At 46.9% G+C, this 23,288-nt stretch overlaps 1 protein-coding gene across 9 annotated transcripts in view; it reads right to left on the bottom strand.

The window, feature by feature from the left end:
- PACS2 (phosphofurin acidic cluster sorting protein 2) overlaps positions 1-23,288 on the bottom strand; it is a 78,039-nt gene that overhangs the window by 37,536 nt on the left and 17,215 nt on the right. For 6 of the 9 annotated variants that reach the window (XM_048312310.1, XM_048312314.1, XM_048312311.1 and 3 more), the window contains exons 2-7: positions 13,042-13,129; positions 9,777-9,866; positions 5,780-5,905; positions 3,612-3,774; positions 2,506-2,579; positions 1,662-1,742 (exon numbers count right to left, since the gene is read on the bottom strand). In XM_048312310.1, coding sequence (XP_048168267.1) covers positions 1,662-1,742; positions 2,506-2,579; positions 3,612-3,774; positions 5,780-5,905; positions 9,777-9,866; positions 13,042-13,129 — 622 coding nt within the window. The remainder of the gene's footprint in view (positions 1-1,661; positions 1,743-2,505; positions 2,580-3,611; positions 3,775-5,779; positions 5,906-9,776; positions 9,867-13,041; positions 13,130-23,288) is intronic. The other 3 variants (XM_048312312.1, XM_048312313.1, XM_048312319.1) reach the window with 1 other exon arrangement.

Genomic DNA, 23,288 nt, shown 5'->3' with positions numbered 1-23,288 from the left:
GCTTACCCCCAAGAGCTCCCCCTCTTGCAGGATCAAACAGCTGAGGTTTGCCAGGAGCTGCCCAGCCCTTCTCTGCTGGTCACTGACAAAACTGATATGCACACTCTCGAGAAGACAAGAAGGGCCCAGGTCTTAGTGCTGGTACAGAGCATTTGAGGTGGCATCCTTGTGTCAGGAGGAAAGGGAGAAGGAAATGGCTGGTACCAGGCCACTCTTAGGCGAAGAAAGTTGCTCATTTGCTGACTCTCCTGTATCTCACGTGCTCTTGCAAGCCCAAATGCCTACTCCTAACTCTGGCCTCAGACACTTCACACAGATCCCAAACTGCACCCTTTATCTCTGAATTCATATGCTGCAGCTGCAGCCACCTTCTAGACAGCTGAAGTTTAGGTGAAATAAATCCACCACACTCTCCCAAGACAGCTCTGTTTCTGTCCCCAGTGCATCCCTGAGGCTGAGATGCTCTCACAATAGTGACAGCTCTCTGGCTCAGGGTGTCAAGCAAAACCATCCATCACAACACCTTGGACCAGCTCAGCAGCCCACGGAGAGGGGACACTCAGCATGCAGTAGCTAAGGTGACATGGCAAGAGCTGTTTGCTGGCCTGAGTGGTTTCACAGAGAGAAGATCGGGTTTGAAGCTGGGCTGATGTTAACTTAACTGGCATCACCAAACCCAGTTTTGCACCAGCTGGAGATTCAGCATCAGTTCAGAGGTCAGGGCTAGAAAGACATTCCTATTATGAGTTCCTTGCTTAATAACTAAGTGGTGGATTTTGTCCTGACTGGTCACTGACACTTCAAAACAATATGGACACCAAGGATATGAACCAGCACACTCCTGGTCTCATAGAAAGGATCTTTATAGTGACAGATTCAGGACAAAATAGGGTTTATTTCAGACCTCATCAAAACATGGATTTCAGAAACAGCCTTAGAAGTGGTAAAAGGATGTCCAACTTTTTCCTAAAACCAAAACCAAACCTAGCCCATCCTTGGTGATTCTGAGTTATTGTCATCATGGACATGCATAAACACTTGTGAAAGCAGAAAGCTGAATCATTGTGTGGTCAAGCACGAGTCCGTGCTCCACACAAGTGCAGCTTTGCAGGCACACTCATGCTTGTGAGAGGGTGGATAGCCACATGCATCTTTCTAAGTGTATATATATATATACATATATATATATATATATATATATATACATATATATATATATATATATATAATATCCAGGTACTTCTTTTGCCTCAGCACCACATGCACCACCTGAAATTTCTCTACCAAGCTCCAACCCCTGACTAAGCCATTTCATTTTGAGAACTTCCTGCTGGCCTCTCCCACGCAGAGCACAAATAGGAGAGCTTTCCTTCACTTAGAGCTTCTTTCAGGACTTACATGAGCACGGATCCTGCAATGGCTTCTTCATGGGAGTGGAATTTCATACACTTGCATGATTTTTGGAGGTCCTTAACCTTGCACACACCTTGGATGGTCCTGGTCCCTGAACTGGCTGCTTTTTCTAGCTCTTCACATGCTGTGACCATGCCCTCAAGCTCCATGCTGGGCCAGCATGTCTGGTGCTGCTGCTCCCACAAGCCACATGCACTGCACATCCTGGCCAAACCCCATCAGTGTTAGTAGAACTAATTTCCACCGACCCTGGTTATGGACGTCGTTCTTACTATCGATCTCCGCTGCTTCTTGGGCTTCCCCAGCTCGTACTCATCATCATCCAAATCCTGAACAGAAAGAGGATTCCTGTGTTACCTTCACGATTCTGTGACACATGAGCATTTAAGTGCTAAAAATGTTCCTTCTGTGAAGATGAACCTGCTGCTCTGTCTTCCAGACATCCAGCATTTGCCTTAATTGCAGTTATGATGGCAGAGGGAAAAGGAAGTGAAACAGGTCTGCAGGGACAGGAAAAAGAGCTTGGAGAAGTAAAACAGCCCTAGTTCTACATTCAAGGAACAAGGACAGTCACAGCCCCGCATTTTGGCGGGTCCCTCTCTCAGTACCCTCTGACAGGTGAAAGGCACATGATGCCAGAGTCTGAAAGCAAATTAAGACCCAAACTCAAAAGCATCTCACATCTAGTCAGGGGATTCTCCATAAGGACCAGTTTTGCAAAAGGTATTAAAGACTAAAGACTGCCTCAGACCCCACTGGGCCTTTAGTTACAGCTGGGGATCCAGTTGGGCTCTTTGAATCCAATGAGCACTACAGAAGCAACCAAATGATCCCCTGACCATTAAGCAGAGAAGCACAAGGATGCCAATGTTTTTTCAGGGAGCTCAAGTCCAAACATGTGAACAGATAAATCACAGCACGTAGAAGAAATTAGTTACTGTGCAGGCCTTCTCCACTGCAGCTGAACACTTGGTAACAGTCTCGCACTGGCGTGGTTTAGATACAGAAATAGACTTTTAGTTTCAAGCACGAGCCGGGAGCGCACATGCTCCACTGAGCCCTCGCAGGGAGAAGCCATGCCCTAAACAGTACCTGGCCCTGTACGGCATCATCACTGGCCTCCTGCTCAGAAGAGAAGCTCTCGTACTCTTCCTCGGAATAGTTGTCTGAAAGGGAAGGAAAGAGGGGAGAGATCCTGTGAAACTCTTTTAAGGTGAGGGCATGGTCTCATCTCAGGAGCAGAAAAGGCCAACTAAGTCACAAATCAAAAAAGGAGGCACACAAGGAGAAGATAAACTAGCAGGCATCTCTCTGTGCTAGAAACAGTGAAATGGGAACTGTCTCGAGGAAAGGAATACGGAGAAACACACCCAGTAAGAAGGAAGGATCAGGACACAGTAAAGGCTCCTCCCCCTTTTACCCTAGAAAGAACCACCTGGTAGACAGCAGCAAGCAAAGAGGTTTCTCCACATGGGAAATTACTTCTGCCCCTAACATGGGCATAACTGACTTAAAGGGGCAAGTAAAACATGACAGAGTCTAAAACCTTTATGGAAATGACACTTCAGGTGAGCTGCCTGGCCCCAGGCAACAACACACAAACACCTACATGCACTCCTTCAGCAGGTCACTCTTGCAGCAGCAAGCAGAGGGCTGGTACCACATAAAAACATCATCACAACTATAAACCCAGTGACTTCCCTATACAGTGCACAACATCATGGATTTACACTCACTAAGCCAGGCCATCCTCCACAGCAAAACATGTTGCAGGTCTTATCTAAAATTAATCAAACTTACTGTACAATAGTCAAAGGAAAAAGAAGATGGAAGAGTAGCTTAAATGTAAATCTCCTGAATACAAGACTGGTAGCCAGGTGAGAAGCTACAGGTTCTCATCACATCCACCAGTAATGCTGGGAGAGCACTGGTGAGAACACAGCCAACCCTTGCTGGATGGCTCAGGTGTGGTGTGGCATGCAGGAGAAGCTTTGATAATTCAATCCCCCACTCCTGTCACAGCTTACACAGCAATACATTTGCAAAGTTGAGTTTTCTTTGCATTGATCAGTTACAGACACAGCAACTTGTGCAAACCAGTGCTCATTTGTCCCAGGAAGCATCCAAGCCCAGGAGGGGTTTAACTCCAGCTAGTTCAGGAAAACACTGGTCCTCAGAGAATGTGGTTGGACTCTTACCTGTAGACTTGATTTTCTGGCTGGCCTGCATAGTGCTGTCCTCATGGTCGATTGGCTGACTTGATAAAGAGAAGATCCAGATTTCTGCAACCTTCAATGGAGCCTCTTTGATGTTGCTGAAAAGGCTCAGAACCTGCCCACCTTCTGTAGGGTGCTGCATGACCTGGGACAGAAATTAAGCAGTACAAATCTGCATTTAAATGTCATTTGCATACTACAAGAGTTATTTATGTTAATAGAGTTACTCTAGATTTCCAAGACCTTGTAACCACAGGAACCACTTGCAGGCAATACACAAGGCTAGTTGAGATTTTATCTGACTCCTAATGAAAGTGATGGAAGGAAAGAAAAAAGCATTCTGAGTTGATTAGCTTATCCTTGAAGCAGAGTACTTGACTACCTCGTTACTACGTATTTGCTTCCCCAGTACAGTACTGATTTGAATTACCAAGTTACTCACCTTCTGAACGCCTAATTAAGGAACTTTGTTTGTCTTAAGGTTTTGAGCTGGTAAAAGCAAAAATTCTTGGTGAGATACAGATGTAAAGTGTTTCCTAAGGCAAAATATCCCTGCTCCAGAGAGCATGGAAAACACATGAATCGCAGAATGAACTGGCCACCACCCTGACGTAATGAAGCAGCAGGTCATGAAAAACAAGTCAATGGTGGAGGCAGAGGGGCATCCTGGTGCAGGTTTCTCCTTCCTTTGCCACTCACAGCTCACAGGTTTCTCCCCAGAATGTAAGTCTTGTGTTCTTCTCCTGACCCACCAGAGTGAGCAAGCACATCCCCACACCTGCACATCAGCTTCCCAACACACACCAGGCTGCTTTGTCAGCTCCTCACACGGACCTAACCAGACCTGAGCTGATGAGGAACATATGTCCTCTGCTCTGAAACTGCCCACTCTCAACTCCAATTCACTGCTTTTTTTCAACAGCTAAGAGAACTTTTAAAGTTTTTTTAAAGAAATGAGTCAGTGCAGTTTAGGGGTCATCTTCCTATAAACTCCAAACAGGAAGGGGGGCTTGTAAAATCTGTTTTCCTGAAGACTGAAATTTCATAAATATTCCAGATGAGCTGGAGAGCAACTATTCCCTAACATGGTGAACCTTTGAACATTTTTGACCTTCTAACCCCCAGTCAGCTGACATTACAAACAGACATAAGAAAAACCACATGTAGCAGCAGCAAATGCCCAACACTTAGAAGTTCACTGATGACTCTAATTAATGGGCCCTCATGTTTTCTGCCTTACAGCAGTATTTACTTTTTAGTTCTCCAGCAAATCAAACAGTACAGGAAAAATGTTAGCTGCAACACCACACATTTGGCCAATTCAAATAAGGAGTTCACCTTTCACTGCAAGACTGAGAGAAGCTGAACTCACAAGAGAAGTAGTCTTTAGAGTGAATTATTTAATGTAACTCACCACAGCATAACACAAGCTTATTTTGGATGAAAGTCGGTTGTTGACAGAATGCAGTCTGATGAAAAATACTGGTGTTAAACTGAACTTGCTACTGCTAAGCCCATTTCTAAACACTCGGAAACTGAAACAGCAGAGGTTAAACAGGGCATGAAATAACAAAGCATGGAGCTATGCCATTCAGAAAGCCTTAGTGAATAATTTAACCATACTTGACTCCAGCATTAATTTTATCATTTACTTCTCATGAATAGAGCTCCACCTAAATTACCAACAGCCATGAAATAACAATGACAAAGTGTTTTTCAAGCAAAATGAGAGGAATTACTTAATCCTGAACTCTCATACTGTGACACTGAGAAGCACAGCAAACCTTGCTTTAACATTACCATTTCTCAGTGTTGGAAGGCTTGCCCAAGTGACTCTGTCTTGTTCTGCACTTTTCATCTGGACCCCCTAAGTCTAATAAAGCCACAAAACAATAACAAAACCCTCAAAAGGTCATAAGCTATCCTTGTGAAAGCTTTAGCTATTAAGATATGAGGCAGAAAACGCTCAGTATTATTACTCAGTAATAAAATCTGGTTAAAATATTGCCCTGTGAATATTGATTACAGCTATTAAAACAGCTATTTGAAATCCTGCCAGGTACTTCTCAATGAGGAAAGTGACAACAATGGGTTTGAAGAGAAGAGAGAATGTCCACGTGTGTAAACAGACCATGTGAAGAGCAGCTCACCTCAGCCATGTTGATACACCCCACAGCCAGGGTCTTGTAGCCTAAAATGGTTCGGTTCTTGTACCGCTTCCGCCGCTGCAGCATGATCTGAAGCTTGTTGCCTTCTCTCTTCAAGAAGTGAGGGTACTGAGGTGGGAAACACAATGGAAAAGTTTGTTTTGTTTCTTGACAGTATCTCCCAAGCTTCACAGATAACCTCCATTCCTAAGGAATAACCCCAGGGCTTTTCTAAGCGCCGACAGCTCACTCACACTCAGTGGACAATCCTTCATTATCCCGAGCAAGACTTCAGCTCTGCCCAAACCGCTCAGACAACCACTCCAAAAACACAATCCAGGCACACAGAGGAGCTGTTCACTTTGGGAAGGGCCGGTTCCAGGGAGATGAGCAGCCTCCAGGAGACACTTTCCCCAACAGCTGAACAGAGGTTGCCCGGAAGTGGAGCCTGAGGTGCTACCCAGGGGCATGGGCTGCCCTGCACAAACAGTGGGCAGTGGCAGGGACAGCCACAGACCCTCACGCTCTTGGCAGGACACTGCCTTCCCTCCAGCACAAGGACACTTCTCAAGTGGTTGTATTTTAAGTAATTGAGTCAAGAAAAAAACGTGTCCTACTGCCAGGTTATGTTGCAAAGACATAAATCCTCCCCAGACATGTTCCATACAAGAAAATACATTTGTTTATACACCTCCCCCAAAAAGTCCCCAGGAATAGAAAGCTGTCAAGTCCAGCAGAGACTATTAGGGAAAGAGCAGAGTTAACCATAACCATAACCATGAGGGAGAAGCTGTGCAAAGGAAGAAAAGTCTTCAGGAAAAGATAAAGCAGCAACCTGAGCAGTCTTATCCCCAGAAGAGAGGAGACTGGGACACATGCTCCAAATATACAACATACATAGTACTCAATAACCAGCAGACAGGAGAACCCAGTTGCTGGGATCTCAAAAAGGACATTGCCAAGTGAAGGATGCTTCTCTTGCAGGGAAGAACTACTTTGTTTTTTCCTCGGTACATTATGAAAATTAACTTCCTGCCCATCAAAACACTTGATAAATTCAAATACCAAACACCATCAGAAATCCCTGAGATATTAATTTGTAGTCCAGAGCAAGCCTGACTGCTCTGCAGGGAGCTGGGAGCAGCGGCCACACAAACAAGAAGAATACTAATTAGCTGATTGCTCTGCAAGGGCAAGATCTACTGCTCATTGTCCAAGGAAGAGGCGTTGCAGAGGAGAGGAACAATAGTCCATGTAACTAAGAGGCAACCTCAAAACACACAGAGCCTGTGACTCTACAGATGTGCAACATCTCAAAAGAAGGATGGAAGAAAGTTATTAGAGAGAAGGGGTAGGTGGGGCTCAAAAAGCCAGAGGCACCTTTCACATTCAAATTTACCATATCCTTGCTTCTGGGGCCCGTCTGCATGTTGGAAGGGCAGCAGGGAAGAGGGACTCCTTGCTCTCAGTTCAGAGCATTTGAGCCACACCAAGGCTGCTTAAGTACAAACCTAGAACTGAAGTCCCAAGTCACACGTGGTCACAGGCCAGGTAAATTTGAATGTGTCCAATTTGCTGGGATTAAACTGAATAGCTCAAGTCCCTATTTGTACAAGTTTCTGGTTTCTCAGGTGTACTGCCCGGCCACCTCTGATGAGCATTCACAGAGGTCGTAAAAGAAAGGTATAGGGAGACTCAGGCCACTCAGCTCCTCCATTAAAAGCAAGGCCCTCCAGAAGAAAAGACCAGCTATTTGCATAGCACAGTCCAGCTTTTTTAACACCAGCCATGACTTACCAACTCTACAGAATTGCTTCAACACAAACTTTTCAGTAATTGTCAATCCATGACAGAGATTGGAGAGGAAAACAGTTTGGCTCAAAACATTTGAAAACTTTTAGAGGGAGAACCAAACACCTCAAGGCACCTCTGAGGAGTGAGAAAACACATACACCAGAACAGTGAGAGTCAGGGCAAGACTTTTTCTGAAGCCCCAATGATGTAATCTCTCCCATCTGGAAAGGTTTATTAGATTAAAGACAGGAATTAAGTGCAGAGCTCTTAATTAATGCCAGAGAGCTGCGATGTTGTGCTTGGAATATCTGGGGAATTGTGGGTCAGGAGAAGCAGACATTCCAGCAGTAAGGGTGATGGTAGCTCTCCTGCCAGAAAGGCTGCTGCTGGTCTAGCCCTAGCTAGAAGGTGAAGCAGGATTGGACACACACCACTAACTCCATTCTTACTCAGCTGTGTAACAGAGCAGCAGGAAACTCCTCCCTTCAGTTTGAGCAGCGGCCTGCCAGACACAAGGGGCTGCTCACTGTTACACCAGCCAGCACAACACCTCTGGCTCAGCTCTGCAAGGAAACACTCTGCACAAAGTACAAGAATGTCACCCAGGAGAAGGAGCTGAGCAGGCAATGACTGAAGGCACAAGGGGCTGGAAATCCAGGCAGGTAGCACAAAGCAAGGCATACGGTGTCAAGAGCTGACAGTGCAATATGGAGATACTGACTGCTGCAGGACAACAAAACCTCGTTCTGCGACATCCACGTGCTTTTACTTTGTGGCCCACCACCACTCTCAAAATATATCCCAGGCACTAAATTCAGATTGTACCTACAGTTGTTAGCTAGAAGTAGCTTTCAGCCACTGTCCAATTAAGTAGCAGTAAAAGTTGCCATAAAAACCCAGCTGTGCCATTTCAAGAATGCTTCCCAGGCCTTACTGCATCCAAGACCGCCAAACTTTCCTGCAGTCAGAGACCAGCAGCACATCTCTGCTTTAAGCTCACTCACCTCTGCTGAAGGCTTATTGTCACAAACACTCCTCTCCCCTGTTCTGGCTCAATTCCCAGCCCCGTCAGGGAAAACAGAGCTAAAGGTAGTGCTCTGCATCCTGCTGCGGCCTTGCTCTGAGCCCCAGAAAAAAAAACCAACCCACCATATTCCCAATTAATTCTAAAAAGATCTGCAGACTTGCTCCTTGCTGACACAGGACTGGCAGAGGGCAACCTGGCTCATCTTACAGCTTTGCTCCCAGCCGTGGGAAAGCTGCAGCCACAGGATCCAGGTGTACATATTCCTGGCATGCAGCTTGGTTATTCCTGTTCACAAAAGAGGGCATGCAATGCTGCAGTTAACTCAGTCTGTGCGCTGCATCAGGACTGAAGCAAAAGCATCAGCCGTCTGCTTGGGCAGCTGCAGGGTTACCATCTGTCTGCAATGAAATCTTACCTGCTTCAGCTCTGCACAGGTCTGAGTAACAACCAGTCTCACATCATCACTTGAGCCTTTCTCCTTACCAGATCAAAGTCCTGAAGTCAAGATCTAACCAACAGCCACAAAACGAAGATAATCCAGGTAAGAATGCTTCTGAGTGTCTGTCTGGCTCTGCTCTATGCATGCAGGATCCCCTCTCTCACTTTCAGCAAGCCAGCCCTTATTTACCTTATTTCCCTGCTCAGGAAGTAGGACCAGGACAGCAGGCTTTGAAGAAAAGAGGAACCAAAAACTGCAGTTATTCCAATTCACAGCTATTCCCGTGACTCTAGAGCCAAGAGTAACTAAAAGCACACTGCTCCTGCTTCCCCAAATGGTGCCTCCCCTCAGCAACTCCAAATCAGAGGCTCACCTGACTCATTCCTACTACTGCCTTCTGTCAGCCTGACACTCCACACCACCCCCATGGCTGCCATCCTCCACTGCCTATTCATAAAGAAGGCAACAAAAGGCAAAAAAGAGCTGACTTGCTCTGCTTCAGTTCTTGCCACAGCCATAACTTGAAGAGGACAGCCTGCAAAGTCTTCATGTTCCAAGATGCACTGTGGAAGGAACACTGTGAACCAGCACCCTGCTCCAGATCCTCAGTGCTGAGAGGCAATTCAGACAAGTTGCGTTGTTGCACACAGGACATGCAGAGGATCTTCACCTCAGAGCCACCACACATCCCTGCTCCCTGCAAAGCAGTCAGTCCAAGAAGCACCCACATCCCAGCCTACCTGCAGCGAGAAGGTCAGCGCGAGCTCCGTCTCCACATGTCCACTCGGGGGCAATACAATCTCGTGAGACCGCAGGATGCGCTTGGAGCCCTGCACGGAAACGAAGTCCAGTGGGTGAATTCCCCCGAAGCCAGCCCTTACATCCCATCCCAGCCCTATTTACTGCAAACCAGGAAACGTTGTCATGGACTACCACAGAGAAGTGAACGGATGGGTCTGACCTTGTACTTCTGTGAAATATTAATGAGATGAAAGGGAGATATTTGACTAATAAAGATTTGGGCATATTTACTGTCCCTAACTGCAACAATGCAGCTTTTGTTCTGCCAAACCCCAGCATTGAAAAGCTGTGATTCAACCCCCACCCCTGGAGTTGAAGTCTCGTATTTTCACTTCAGCCAATAGGTACAAGGCTCTTCATCTCCGGGGTCTGGAGACTGCAGCATCATGCTTAATTCTCCGGCATTAGCCATGACGACTGGGCTTTTCTTTTTGTGAACACACCCCTCCCTGGGGAAAATGGGGACTTTAACCTGTTTAAACAATTGCCAGTAGCTGGGAATATTAAAGAAAAAATTCACTAAGCATCTCAGTGGAGTCTGGAGATTTAATGTATCACAGGGCAACTCCAAATCAACCCTGTGTGTGGGCTGCCTTATGCTAAACAGAGTTAGCAGGCTATTTACTGTGTGAGCATTTCATTTCAGGGAATGTTTGAAGGAAAACTAGCAGGAAAACATGACAGACTGCTGCCTAGCAAACCCTTCTGCATTGTTCCAACACAGTGGCAAGTTTCAGAGGTCTCTGGCTCAATGCTCTGCTGAGGCTGCAGATCTGGCTTTGTCCAGAAGGGCTGATCTCCCAGAAGCACAGAACTGTAGCTCTCGAAAAAGCAGCATCTGGGAAATCAGAGACAGACTAGGGGGGGTAAACACCTCCAAGCTACATCCAAAGGGAAATGTGGTCTGCCCCTATTAGCCTCAAAGAGCATCATGAGATGAGACAGCAGCAGAGCCTCGTTTACATCCCCTCCTCCCCAAACGCATGGCTCAGGCAGCCAGAGCAAACACTGTGATCTGCAGCGGTGCCTCAGCTCCCCTCTGGAAGCTCCAGCACATCAGACAACAGAGCAGAGCCAGGCACCCAAGGGCTGCCCCCAGGACAAGCAGCACGCGTGCAAGTGAAGCACAGCCAGCCTGGCCGCTGGCAACAGCAGCAGCTGCTCCATTTGTGCAAAGCTCCTAATAGCAGCAATCTTGCTTTACTGGTTACGCAACCAAAATCTAATGAAAGACCAAATATAGTTGCTTTTAAAAGACCACAGCAGATAAACAGAGCAATGGCTCAGGAAATACAGCTGACAACTCTTTGAACATCACTGCTCAGGAGGCTGCAAGGAGACATGGGAAATGCAGGTAAGATGCTCTCATTAGGTCTGAATTCAGTCATCCCCTCTGGAAGGGCTCTGGTGTCTGACAACTCTCATGCAATTCCCCATACAAAGGCAGTCATTTGACAGAGATCATGTATTTGATGATCCAGTATCACCAGCCTCAAACAATAGCCATGTCAGAAACCTGAGTGCTGGCAGATTAAGCATCCCTGAAAGAGCTTGTCAGCATCAGCATCATAACCTGCAAGCTCTAAAGGGACTTTTAATAGCAGAGCTTCGAACCTGGCTGTGTCGACAGCTGCAGTGCTACTGACCCACTGTTAAACAGCACATCCCAAAGAAATATGGGTGCAGAGCCAGCACAAGGGACACCCAAGGCGAGGCACTCTTTGGAACAACGGCCATTCCAGCCACTGTCACCTCTAGGTCAAGTGGACAGGGCAAAATAAGGGTAGCCTGGTGATGCAAGTTGGAGCCTGGGACATGCAGATGCATGTCCTGAACAAGGCATGCCTGTCTGCCTTCCAGTTCCTCAGGGATGGGCCCTGGTGTGAAGAGGACTGCTCAGGTTCCAGTGTCTGGATTACAGCAGGAATGCAGATCACAACAAATACACAAAATGGGATGTGAAACTCCCACGTGTTAAAATTCCCTTTGGATTTGTGGGTCTGGGGCAAGCTTTCACCTATAGAAAGTGTAAGCAGTCAGCAGTAATCTGGAGAAGAAAAGAAGGTTTTGCTCTAATAAAAGCTACTGAATTCTTCAACCCAAGTCTGGCACTCTCTGGGTATAGATCATTCACTGACAAGCCTCAGGTCCTTACAGTGATGCATTCATCATCTAGGAGCACAAACATATGGAAAGCTTTCAGCCTTGATAAGCAGTATCTGACAGCCTGGAAACCCACAGCAGTGCTTCTTCTGAGGTTCCCACAAACCAGGTGTGTGAAGCAATTCCCTGCCTTTCTGCTCCCTGCTGTGGCTGCATGAACTCCCTCCAACATAGAGGGACACATTTTTACCCCAGCTGGACAACTTAAAGATGAGAGATACCAATTAAATCCTCAGCTATATATTTTTCCACCACAGGCCCTTCCTGATTTCACCTTCCAAACTAGATTTTGTGTGCTTTGACACCAGCTCTCTGCAGGGGTTTGCCTAGTTCTTTATTTGAAAAGCAGCAGCTTTTCAGCACAGTTGACGTTCTACTTATAGGTCTGCCAGGCTTTTACTCGTTAAGCACTTTAGCATTTGCAGTGATGGGAGCACATGAGCTGAACTGATGCCGTGACGCACTGTGGAACTGAGTTCCCTTCCTTCCCAGCCCGCCTCCAGGCAGTGTGACCTACATGGAGTTACCTAATTAAATGGCAAACATCTGCTGTAAAGTGGGTTATCTACCTAGGATAACAACTGTATTTTAGGAAAAGTAATTAGTCTGTACAGGCACCCTACAAATCCACTGACAAGCTTGGCCACAGGCTCAATAGCAGAGCTGCCCACCAGCAGAGGAAGGCCCAGACTTCCCCAAACCAAGACCCAGTTACCAAGATGTTCAGCCCCAGACTGTTAAAAAGAGAACCAGGCTTGGATTTAGTGCCAGCTCAGGAAGAAAAGGTGACATATGATTCATAAAGAGCATTTTTACATGCAGACAAGCTCATGCTGAGCCATCAGCGAACAATATTCTTCACTTACAACAGTGAAATGAAGTAGGAAGATGGGAGAAGGAGAGTCTGCACAGATCCAGAATGCCCTGATGGACTTGGGACTGTGGATGCAATGGACCCTTATGTGGAGGTAAAGTTCAGTTTGGGCACCTGCCAGTATTTTTAGTCAAACAACACAATTCTTAGAACTGAGCAGCAATTACCTGCATTTTGACAGCAATGACCCCAGAAATAAGCTCCTTATCCAATTCCTTTAAGACTACGAGTTTCTTTAATGTCAAGCTGCACAACCTGCAAACAGGAACAGAAGAGAAACAGTTACAATCATGCCTGAAAAAGGAAAAGCTCTGAACAGCTTTTACACACAGCAGTATCCCAGTTTAAGGGTGAACAGGCTCCAGACACAAGCCGCACACTGATACAAAGACAGCAGAAATATATGAGGCTTCCCTGGCTTCTCAGACTCAATTTCTCAACTTTCAATAAATACAAGGAGGTGGACAGGAGGTACATCTGTCTCTGATACAGACCCATGGCCACATGAGAGCCCCAAAGAGCACTGGCCTTCACCGACCACAGCCTGGGAACCCTTGCTCTGAGTCAGACCAAAAGCTTCAGGGTCAGAGGAATTAAATTCCAGCAATATGAAAGCATAGGGTCAATCTAATTTTAAACTTGTCTACAAGGCTTTCCTAGATTGTTGGCTTTTTCATCTTCAGACTCCTGGCTCCTAAAGATCTTGCTCCCACCTCCTCTTGTCAACCCACACATTCTTCTCCTCACCCCCAAACAAAAGTAGTAGCAAGTGGCTCAGGCATCTCTAATGGAAAGGAGGGAGAAAAAAAGGAAAAGAAAGAAGGAAAGGACTCAAGTGGTGCCCTCTGGCCCTGGTGTTCACATGCCACACATATGCAAGTAATTCACATTCTTCACCCAGGCAATGCTACATTGTTCTGGTTAAAGCTGTTTGCACTTCTGCCTTCCAGCACAGGGAGCTTGGGAGCAGATGAAATTCAGCCTCTGCAGCAGAGTTAAGGCTCTGGGTAACAGAACCATGGCATTGGCACTGTCACAGTTTCACAGAAGTTACCACTAGCTGGGGGAATTCAGAAGGCATACTCATAAACGAACTTCAGGGAAAGATAAACCTGAAGCCAAGACAGCTCAGTTTGAGGATAGCAGAGGCCAGAGAAAGTTGCTGGGCGGGCTGCAGTGACTAGACATCATCTGTCACGCTGGCCAGGAGCCAGCACTGCCTTTGTGTCAGGCATGGGCATCTCTGGCCTCTGACATGGAATGTTAGCAGACATGAGCATTGCTCTTCTCAAACCCACTGCCGAGCTCTTTCTCCCAGATCAGGTGTAACATCAGGACTGTTCATGAAGGGGTGAAGTCCAGCAGAAGATGAGAAGGAAAGAGGAGCTGATGCTGGATTTTGGTGCATGTCCAAGCAGCACTCGCACAAGTGCCACTGACTGATGCCTGCACTTGAACTACGGTACTCCACCCTGGTGCCAGGTGCCCAGTAGTTCAGCACTGCAAGGGTGACTTGCATCTCCACCATCTTTTCCACTGTGGTGGGAAGCTGAAACACTGCTTTGCGGCAATGCCTGAAGGTAGACAGGATCAGCCTGGGTGCAAAACAGCAGGAGAGATGCAGCTAAAGGCTCTTCCCAACAGGAGTGGGGGTAGATGTTGAAGCAAGTACTGCCTGTCTCATCCTGAAACATCCGTAGCTCTGTGTGAACTCTGGTCTCTCACACAGGGCCAGTAACAGGGAAGAGCCAGTCTGGGCTCTTATGGTTTGCACTCCAGCACCTCTCCAAACATGTCCTTGCCAGCCTCTTCTCCACCCAGCCCGTTCCATCTGTTCTTCCTCCTCCTTTGCAAAGCACTGGTTCCTGCTAAAACCCCCAAAAACCAAGAGAAAGAGAGAACTACAAGCTCTCTCCTTTGCAGAGCTTTGCATCACAAGACAGCACAGCCAGATATGCTGCAGAAATAACAAGAAAGGTGGAAAAATGGGGCCTGCCTGGGCCTCTGTCCACTTCTGTCCCCCCACCAGCAGCTGTGTGCACTTCGAGTCAGGTGAAGCTGCATCCCTCAACCTGGAGCACAGGAGAGGGTGTTGGCTTTTCTTCTGCATCGTGAATAAAACAGCAAGCGCAGATACACGTGGCTGCTGCCGTGAAGCAGCCGGGCCAGGATCTGGAGGAAGGAGGCTGTGAAGCCGTTTGTTTTCTTTGTAACGCGGTAGCTGGAGGACAATTGTGCTCCGCTTGCCAAAACCCACAGAGCTCCGGCCAGTCAGGTGCTGAGAGCAGAGGTAGGACAACACACTGGCATTGTCTCAGCTGACAGGCAAGGAACAAAGATCTTTTCTCTCCAGCCCCGAGCTCGAGGATGGAAAAGGTACAGGAAGAAACAATGGTGTTCTCAGCACACAGAGCAGAGCACAAGGAGGGCGTTCTGTTCTCCGCCGGGCATTCCTTCAATTCATCATTTATGAGCTTTGATCAAACCCTGTGGAGCATTTGCTGCTTGGGAAAAAAAAAATTTAAAAATTGAAAGCCTCCTTTACAGTGATCAGAAAAACAAAAGCAGTTTAAAAAAGACATGGGACACATCTGCTTTCTTTATACCCCATTGCTGGGCTGCTGGTACTAAAAGGCACTTCACACAAAAAACAATGAAATGTTTATCCTCTCCATCGGTGGGGGGCAGGGTGTGTGGGGGATGGACAAAAAGCAGTTTAAGTCCCATCAAATCACTCTTACCCTCAACACACTATTTCAGTCTAAGTTGGCAGCTTACAAATCAAAGCAATCTTCAGAATATGTGGCAGAAAGGGGCCACACCTTACTCAAATCATGATGAAAAGGCAGATGCCAAGTGTGTCCCTGCCACCAGCACAAGGATCCTGAACTACTCGTGCACACAGGTACAGCAAGGATTTGTGTGCAATAACTGCTTCTGATAACAGCGGCACCTCCTACCACACACTTATCTTTTGCCAAGGTTTTACTGTACTTCCATCAAGTCTCAGGAGTCAGAACAGGGACCAGTCTCACAAGCCACTTCTACCAATGAGCCCGTTAGGTTAAACACCAGTAAGTAAAACAGAACAGACACAGGTGGACCTGGAAAGATGTGGAAAAAGAACAAGGCTGCGTTTGGAAGCTTCTAATACATATAGATATGATCTCTGTGAACACAGAGAAAATAACCTAGCACACATAAGGGGAACTGAGGAAGCCTCAAGACTGGAGCTGAAGAAGCCTGAAGTATTTTGAAAACCTGGGACAGCAATACAGAAGGTGCAGAGAAATCCTGTCTTCACGTGTTTCAGCCGTGAACTACAGTTGCACAAGGGGCATTAAGTTAGCAAAAGCACTAAGTTAGCTGAAGCAGACTTAAATAAGGACAATAGAAATCTGAGAGCCTATATTTCCACCCTTTATTGAAGGTTCATAGTTGATATCCCTGTTAGGAGCTCAGCTGGGTCCCTAACAGCAGCAGCAGCCTCTGTCCCCTCTGGTCACTCACGTGCCCCCCAGCAAGCATGTAGAAGGTACTTGCCTGATCCTGGTCTCAGGTTAACAAATCATGAGACAGCTTAATGCTACAATAAAACTCCATCTTTTTACATCACTGCTGCAAGACCAGAGTTTTAAAGAGGAAACCTGGACCTGATCCAATGGTTTCAACTTGCCTTGCTAATGCAGGTTGTGCTGAGTAGCTTCATCACAAGCCCTTTGCTTAAGGAGGCAGCTCTCTGCAAAGAACATAACATTTTGGTAACTGAGATGCAGCAAACGTGTCCAGAACAACCAAATAAAGTGTCGCATTCTTTACTCACTGGATGTTTTGCTTTTGCATCTCCCTGAGTAGGAAGATCAGGAAAATAAACCCCCTCCAAGAAAGAGTCTGCCTTGCTGAATTAAATGTCTGTTTCTCCACAGGGAGCACAGTAATTGCACTGAGACCTTGTTCACGCAGAGACAGTCGAATCAACAGGAAGGAAAAATTAAAAATTAAAGACCTGCATTTTAATTAAACCCCATAGAAATAGAGAATAATAACAGGAGGCATCCACACTTATAGGGGACTCCGAGTACAAGATGGGAGCTGGGGCAGGAAGACCGTAGTACACAGATACCCTTTGTCCAGGTTAAGAGCTGTGAGGAACTATTCCTAGAGAAAGTGTTTCATGCCAGGAGCACTCTCCTCTGAGGTCTGAAAACCTCAATCAGCCAATGGCTATAAGGAAGGAATCAGTTTCCATTTGGCCACTGGACAGTTTCATCTCACCCAAGTTATTTCAGCATTTCAGGACAGCAAGCAGCCTCTTACCCTGGTGCTTTCAATGTCCACGTTGAGCGTTGTGCTCCAAGCTGACACTTTACACCCACATCAATCCCAAAATAAACCACAAGCCACTCAAAGGAGAAGTGGAGAGAGACACCCACCTACACATGGTTGCCCAGACAAACAGAGCCATTCTGCACATAGCTATGGGGGTGTCTGTGCAGGAGAGGCCGGAGCCAAGAGCCCTGCACAGCATTTTTGGGAGACAGCTGCTTCTGGAAGGTATGAATGTCTGCAGTGCACCAAGAGCCGACTGCACCAGCAGCTTCTTACACCTGCTCAGGAAGAAAAGAGCAACACATGGATAAACCTGTTGCTGCAGTTACGTGCCAAAGGCAGGGCTCTGTACTGGCCTAGGAGCTAACTTGGGAAGAAAAAAGGACAGAAGTACTGTCCTCTGATGCCACTGATACATGAGATTTGGGCCTCTGGTCAAGGGCAGCACTAGGAGCCTCAGGAAGATCCTTCCTCACTTTCCAAAGCTTAATGAGACAACTACCTCAAAGTGATCTAATCTTGGTCGCATTATCAGGGAAGCTCCATGGCAAGGTGAAATTAAACGAGGAGGCAGAGGTCAAGCACCCCATTTTCTGCCATGCCAGAAACATAACCTGAGTAACCCGCAAAGAAACCTAATAGTCCTTCATTCATATTTCCCACTAAGCTGACCTTTAATCAGCTGTTCTGGATATAGATCCATTTGAGTAAGGTTTAAGCAGCCAGGAAACAATTGCAGAGCCAGTATTTTCATTGTTCTTGTTCTCAAGGATCTTGAAATCCTCTTCCCAGCATTAATACAGAGAACTAAGCTCTTAAGATTCTGGAGACTAAGATCCATAGAAATGCTGGACCAAGCAGGTCTTGTTCAGCCAGGTAGGAGGATGGCAGCTTATTTTATGCAACAGGCTCTACCCAGGACCTCACGAGGACACACATATACAGCCAGACACTATCCTTTTATAGTTGAAATACTGTCCTGCTCACTTCAAATATATTACAGATATGCCTACTCCAAACTGATCAAGCAAAAGGGGATGGGCATGTTAAAATTTTGCAGATCTGCATAATTTTTACAAGATCCTAGAACTCCACATGAGCACACTCGCTACTTGAAGTTAATATAACCAAGTAGCAAAGCACATCTGAGCTTAGATGCTCTAATCCAACGTATCAATTGGGAAATGCTGAGAGATGTCTTCCTTCAGTAGGTCAAGACATTGCTGGCTGGCTATTGGGGACTCACCAAGGTCACAAAGGGATCAGGATCCCTGCAAGCCAAATAACCCTGATTCACAAAGCAGAGTTTACATATTCCATTAGCACTTCTCATTTCTTAGTGCTTCAGTAATCTGGGAAGGAAAGGGCACTACCGAGACACAGCGATGCTGGTGAAACACACAGGTAAAGCTAAACCTCCGCAGTCCCACACACTCTTCAGGTAGCCAAGCAAAATCTCTTCTGGCAGTTGCTGGCAGTTGTGTCACACACCATGTTCTGACCACCCAGCCAAGATGTGAGGCATTCCAAGTCACACCTGCAGGAAATCAGCCTGTCTGACACCAACCGCTCACCTCCAGGTACATGCTCTGAACTGTGCTACTACTGAGTAACAGTAGCTTTCTCTCCCTTTAGGAAATCATCTCAGCAAGAGCAGGGGTAGCTCTTCACACAACTGTTGGCCTCAGTCGGATCTTAGTTCCTGCACACATTGTTACACATTGGTTTCTTACTCTTCAATTTGATGACTTCAAATCCCTTTACAGGGTGACTCAAAGGAGGAAAAAACCCAACCACTGACAAAGCAGGGATTAAGTCTGTTTCTCAGACAGGCTATGGAGTATAAAGGAGTCAGGCAAACTCACCTATGTATTCACACTATGCTGCCTGCAAAGCCAGGCACAGGCACAAATGTAGTTAAATACACCTCTCCTGGTTTGCCTCTTCCAAATCCAGCATCCAGAACAACAGGACTGCACAGCATCCTGATACCAAAGTGAGCATCAGTGAAAGTGCCTGTGGTACTGGTGAATTAGATTTGATCAATGTTTTCAGAGTTTTGAGGCAGTAGGAAGGTGCTTTATTAGCTTTAAAGAATAAAGTCAGCTGATTCATGGTTAAGGCTCCTCTGATAGGCATCAGGATCACATTTTCTGTATTACAGATGACACAAACACATTTGATATTTGTTGTATTAATTCACTAGTAGCTGGAACAGCCAGAGGCACCACCAAGGAACAAAATGGAGGCAGAGTAGGCATAGCCACATCCATCTGACCAAAGGCTTGTGGTAGCTATGGGTCTAACAAGCTTGCAGGAGACACCCATGGAGTGCAGTAGAGCCCAGAAAGCCTCGCAGCAGCGCTGAAATGCCAATCTCCCATCTGAACACCTAATGAGCGCAGTCAAAATACCACTGTCAAGGAGGGGGAGCCTTTAGGATGTGGGCTGGTCAAGCTATTTCTGTAGCTAGGGCTTCATTTCTCAGCTAGTCAGCAACAAAGCAAAGGCACGACCCACTAAGTATACGTGAGCCAGCCAGGGTGGAGGGCAGCTCCCACCACACGCCTCACACACTGGCAAAGAAACAGATACACAAATGAGCAAACGAATCACGCCCTAAACCACAAGGAGACTCCGGGAGGAAGAATGCAAAAAAACAAATCAGTGGGTGGGGGATGAAGAGGAGAGACCTTGGCAGCTGGAACAAATCCAGCAGCCCTCCACTCCCTGGCTCATCCTTGCATGCCTTCCTTATGCAACCTGCCTTCTGGCTGCCCCCCTGCCCCAGACAGCAGCGCCTGTCACACAGCAGGCTGATCACCGGGATTGGCTGTTCAGGCACGATACAGGAACACTCCCTGCCTGCCCGGAGCCGTTCCCATCTGCCCCTGAGCCCTCCAGGACTAGCGGGAGCTGCATGAAGTCGCCAGCAGATGAGAAGGACCATCAGAGCTAAAGGCTTCCTGCTACGTCCAATTTGCCTCAAGGCATGGAACAGCACATCCGCCCTGTTTGTAGCAGTATCCCCTTCCCAAGCTGTCAGTGCTGCAGCCGGCTGCAGGAACAAAGCCGGCACCCAGCCGTCCAGCACACGCCCAAGGGAATCCTCCCTGTGGCAGCCACCTCTGTTACAGGCACGGTCCGCGAGATGAAAGGGTTAAAGAAAGTGCCTCAGGGCACAGGTTTTTCCCAGCACATGCCTTGCCCGGATAACCCTCAGTCTCTTCCCCGTCCTCTCCTTCCCCGAATCCATGCCCAACCCTGAGCACAGCATTCCCAAACACAGCAGCAGCGGGTTGGGAGGTGTAACATCTCCGCAGCAACTGGGGCTGTCACAGCCCACACGTCACCAACTTCTCCGCATCCATGCAACAAATGAGACCGGCTCCTCCGACAGACTGCTTGTTCCTGCTCACTCCCTCCGGAGCAGTCTGATGGCAAATCCTCCTTCACTACTGCGTCAGGAACGCTGTTCTCCAACCAACCACTGCCCCAGCAGCTCCCCTCCCCAACCCAGCGAGGGGATGGAGTGCAGGTAGATTCAGAGGGAAGTCCTGCACCAGTCAGTCTGGTTTAGTATTTAGTATTTTCCTTTCGATAGCATGAAGAACTCTCCAAGTACTCTTGCGTTCAACTACTTTCAGAATTCCTGGTGCTATTCTGCTTTTTGTTCCCACTGCTGAACAGCCCACAGCAAGAGCCCACTGTGCTCTGCACACTCCTGCTCCCCACGTGGTACCCTGGGGAGACAGCACAGTCCCAATCACAGCACGCTGCCTCCAAGGCCTGCAAATCTTTGCAGAAAAGGACTGTCTCAAATATTCTGAGCTTCCCCATTGTCTGTAAATCAACCATCAAGAGGAAAAAAACTATGCCAAGAGGAGCCTGGACTTCGGGCACATGTTAGAAGAGCTTGTAAGGAAGGCTCAGTTCTGCCTGGGTTACCAGTCACTGTGATTTCTTCAGCGTAAGAAATCAGGACTAGGAAGCCTCCAGCTAGGAAAGCAGTCAAGGAAAAACAGACGGCTTCTTGGTGTACCCAAAGCTGAATTTGTTCTCAGGGCATGAACAGCGTGCCATCTCTCTGCTTTATTTCTCTCCACTTCAAATAGCTCCCACGCCATCACCTGACACAGAGGCAAGCTAAACAGCCTGTCACCCCAGAGACCAGACTGGCTCACACCATGGGTCACATCAAATTACTTCTCACTCAGCCATCCAAGAACAATTCCTAGCTCACTAGCAAGTCAGGCACATGGCCCTCCCACCCAAAGCCAAGATCCTGATGCTATGTAATTCTTAAGACTTGGTGCTTCTTTGGAAGACAACCACATTACACCATTCCAAATAAACAAACTGTCTGAAAACTGCTGTAGGAGTTTTTTTTAAAATTAATTTTGGGGGTGGGTTTTAGGGTTGGTTTTGAAATTGCTTTTCCCTTGCTGACCCATCTGGACCCAAGGCAGCAAAGCCAGGGCAGGTGACCCATTCCTAACCACTTTCTGTAACCTCAATTTAAACTAGCTGCATCAAGTACCAGTTAAGAGGCTTTTGTTTGTGAAGTTTGCCATGTGGCCCAACATGTACAAGCTGGAAGAACCACAGAGACATAATTTAGACCCCAAAATGCTGTTTGCTTTTTTTCTGAGAACTCAGTGTCATGCAAGAGTAAAGGCAGAGCAGCTAGCAGCAGTGGAAAACATAGTGAACTTTGATGGTACGTTTGGTATTAGCCAGCACAGCAATCAAATATGAAAAGCATGCTGCTGGCGGGCTTGCTTTCAGGCTAGGAGAACACTTCACAGATCCCAATACCATTCCCATTGCAGCAAGGCTGTCCAAGCCTGCCATTCTGACCTTCTTCCAGACAGGCATGTGCAGCCAGCCACCCCAACACCTCTCAGAGCCAACAGCCTGTGCTATTCCTTCAATTGCCCCGTGTTTAATGCTGGCTCCCTTCCTCCCCGACTCCAGAGATGAATGGTATGACAATCAATGAAATATCAAAATTGGTTACTTAAGTTTGAAACTGACTTGTTTTCCACAATTCTCATTGCACCTCAAATACAGGAGAACTATTCAGCACCCCAACATATGATTTCTCTCCAGCGTGCAAAAATACAGAACTGACAACTGGAACAACAGGAAAGGAGGCAAGAAAATTGAAACTATAAACCCCAATGTATTCAACAGCAGGTCAGAAGGAAGGCTAGGAGAAACACCAGCTCCACAAAGAGCAATTTCTACAGCTGTACCAAACACCCTGTGTAATGCTCACAGCACCTCAGCTGTGCACTCTGACCTCTGAGCCCCACAGCTCGGGCTCACGTGTGCACAGGTGCTTTCGCCATGGGACTGCAGTGTCGGCAACCCATTTGCTCTCTGGCCACAGCTCAAAGGATGTTCCCAAATCAAACACATTAAAACAGTTATAAAAGAAAGATGGTTCTTTCCCAGAAGTGTTTATTTGAACAGTGCTGGTTTTTACAAGGCAACGATATACAGCTGACAAAGCAGCCTCCATCAGCACTAAATAGAAATTACAAAGAACTCTGAATCCTGCCACTAAAGCTGGGGAACCCTATTCAGCATTAAACTTGCTGGAAACCTTGATGAACATCCCTCAAACTGGAACGAAACATTGAGGGTAAAGCAGCTGAAAGGTACTGTCCCTTGCAGATTTGTCTCCCCAGAAAGGAAGGGGCAAACTGAGAGGAGCTTTCCAATATTAACAGTGGTCAAAAAAGGTCTGAAAATGCCAAGTGCCATTCAGCACTCCTTGCAAGAAAATGCCTCTTATTGAAGCTCCATTGTGCTCCAGCACATATCCATTGCATTTCTTCCATCAAATATTCTGGGTAGCACTTGCTCATTTGCACACTGTCTGCTCAGAAGAGCACAGATAAGCTGGGAAGGAAATCACCAGAGAACAGAAATAAGGAATCTAGTGAGATTCTAAAAGCCAAATAGCTGAACATTACCCCAGCTAGTGCAAGAATGAGACGGCTGAAGCAAAACTACCAGCACTACTGCCAGGGATGGAACTATAGCAGTATCCAGAAGCAGTATTTTAACTTCCAAA

The sequence above is a fragment of the Corvus hawaiiensis genome, chromosome 9 (assembly GCF_020740725.1).
Source record: "Corvus hawaiiensis isolate bCorHaw1 chromosome 9, bCorHaw1.pri.cur, whole genome shotgun sequence".
In the NCBI taxonomy this organism is placed as follows: domain Eukaryota; kingdom Metazoa; phylum Chordata; class Aves; order Passeriformes; family Corvidae; genus Corvus; species Corvus hawaiiensis.
Note: the sequence above shows the minus strand (reverse complement) of the source record. Positions and strands in the feature narration are given on the sequence as shown.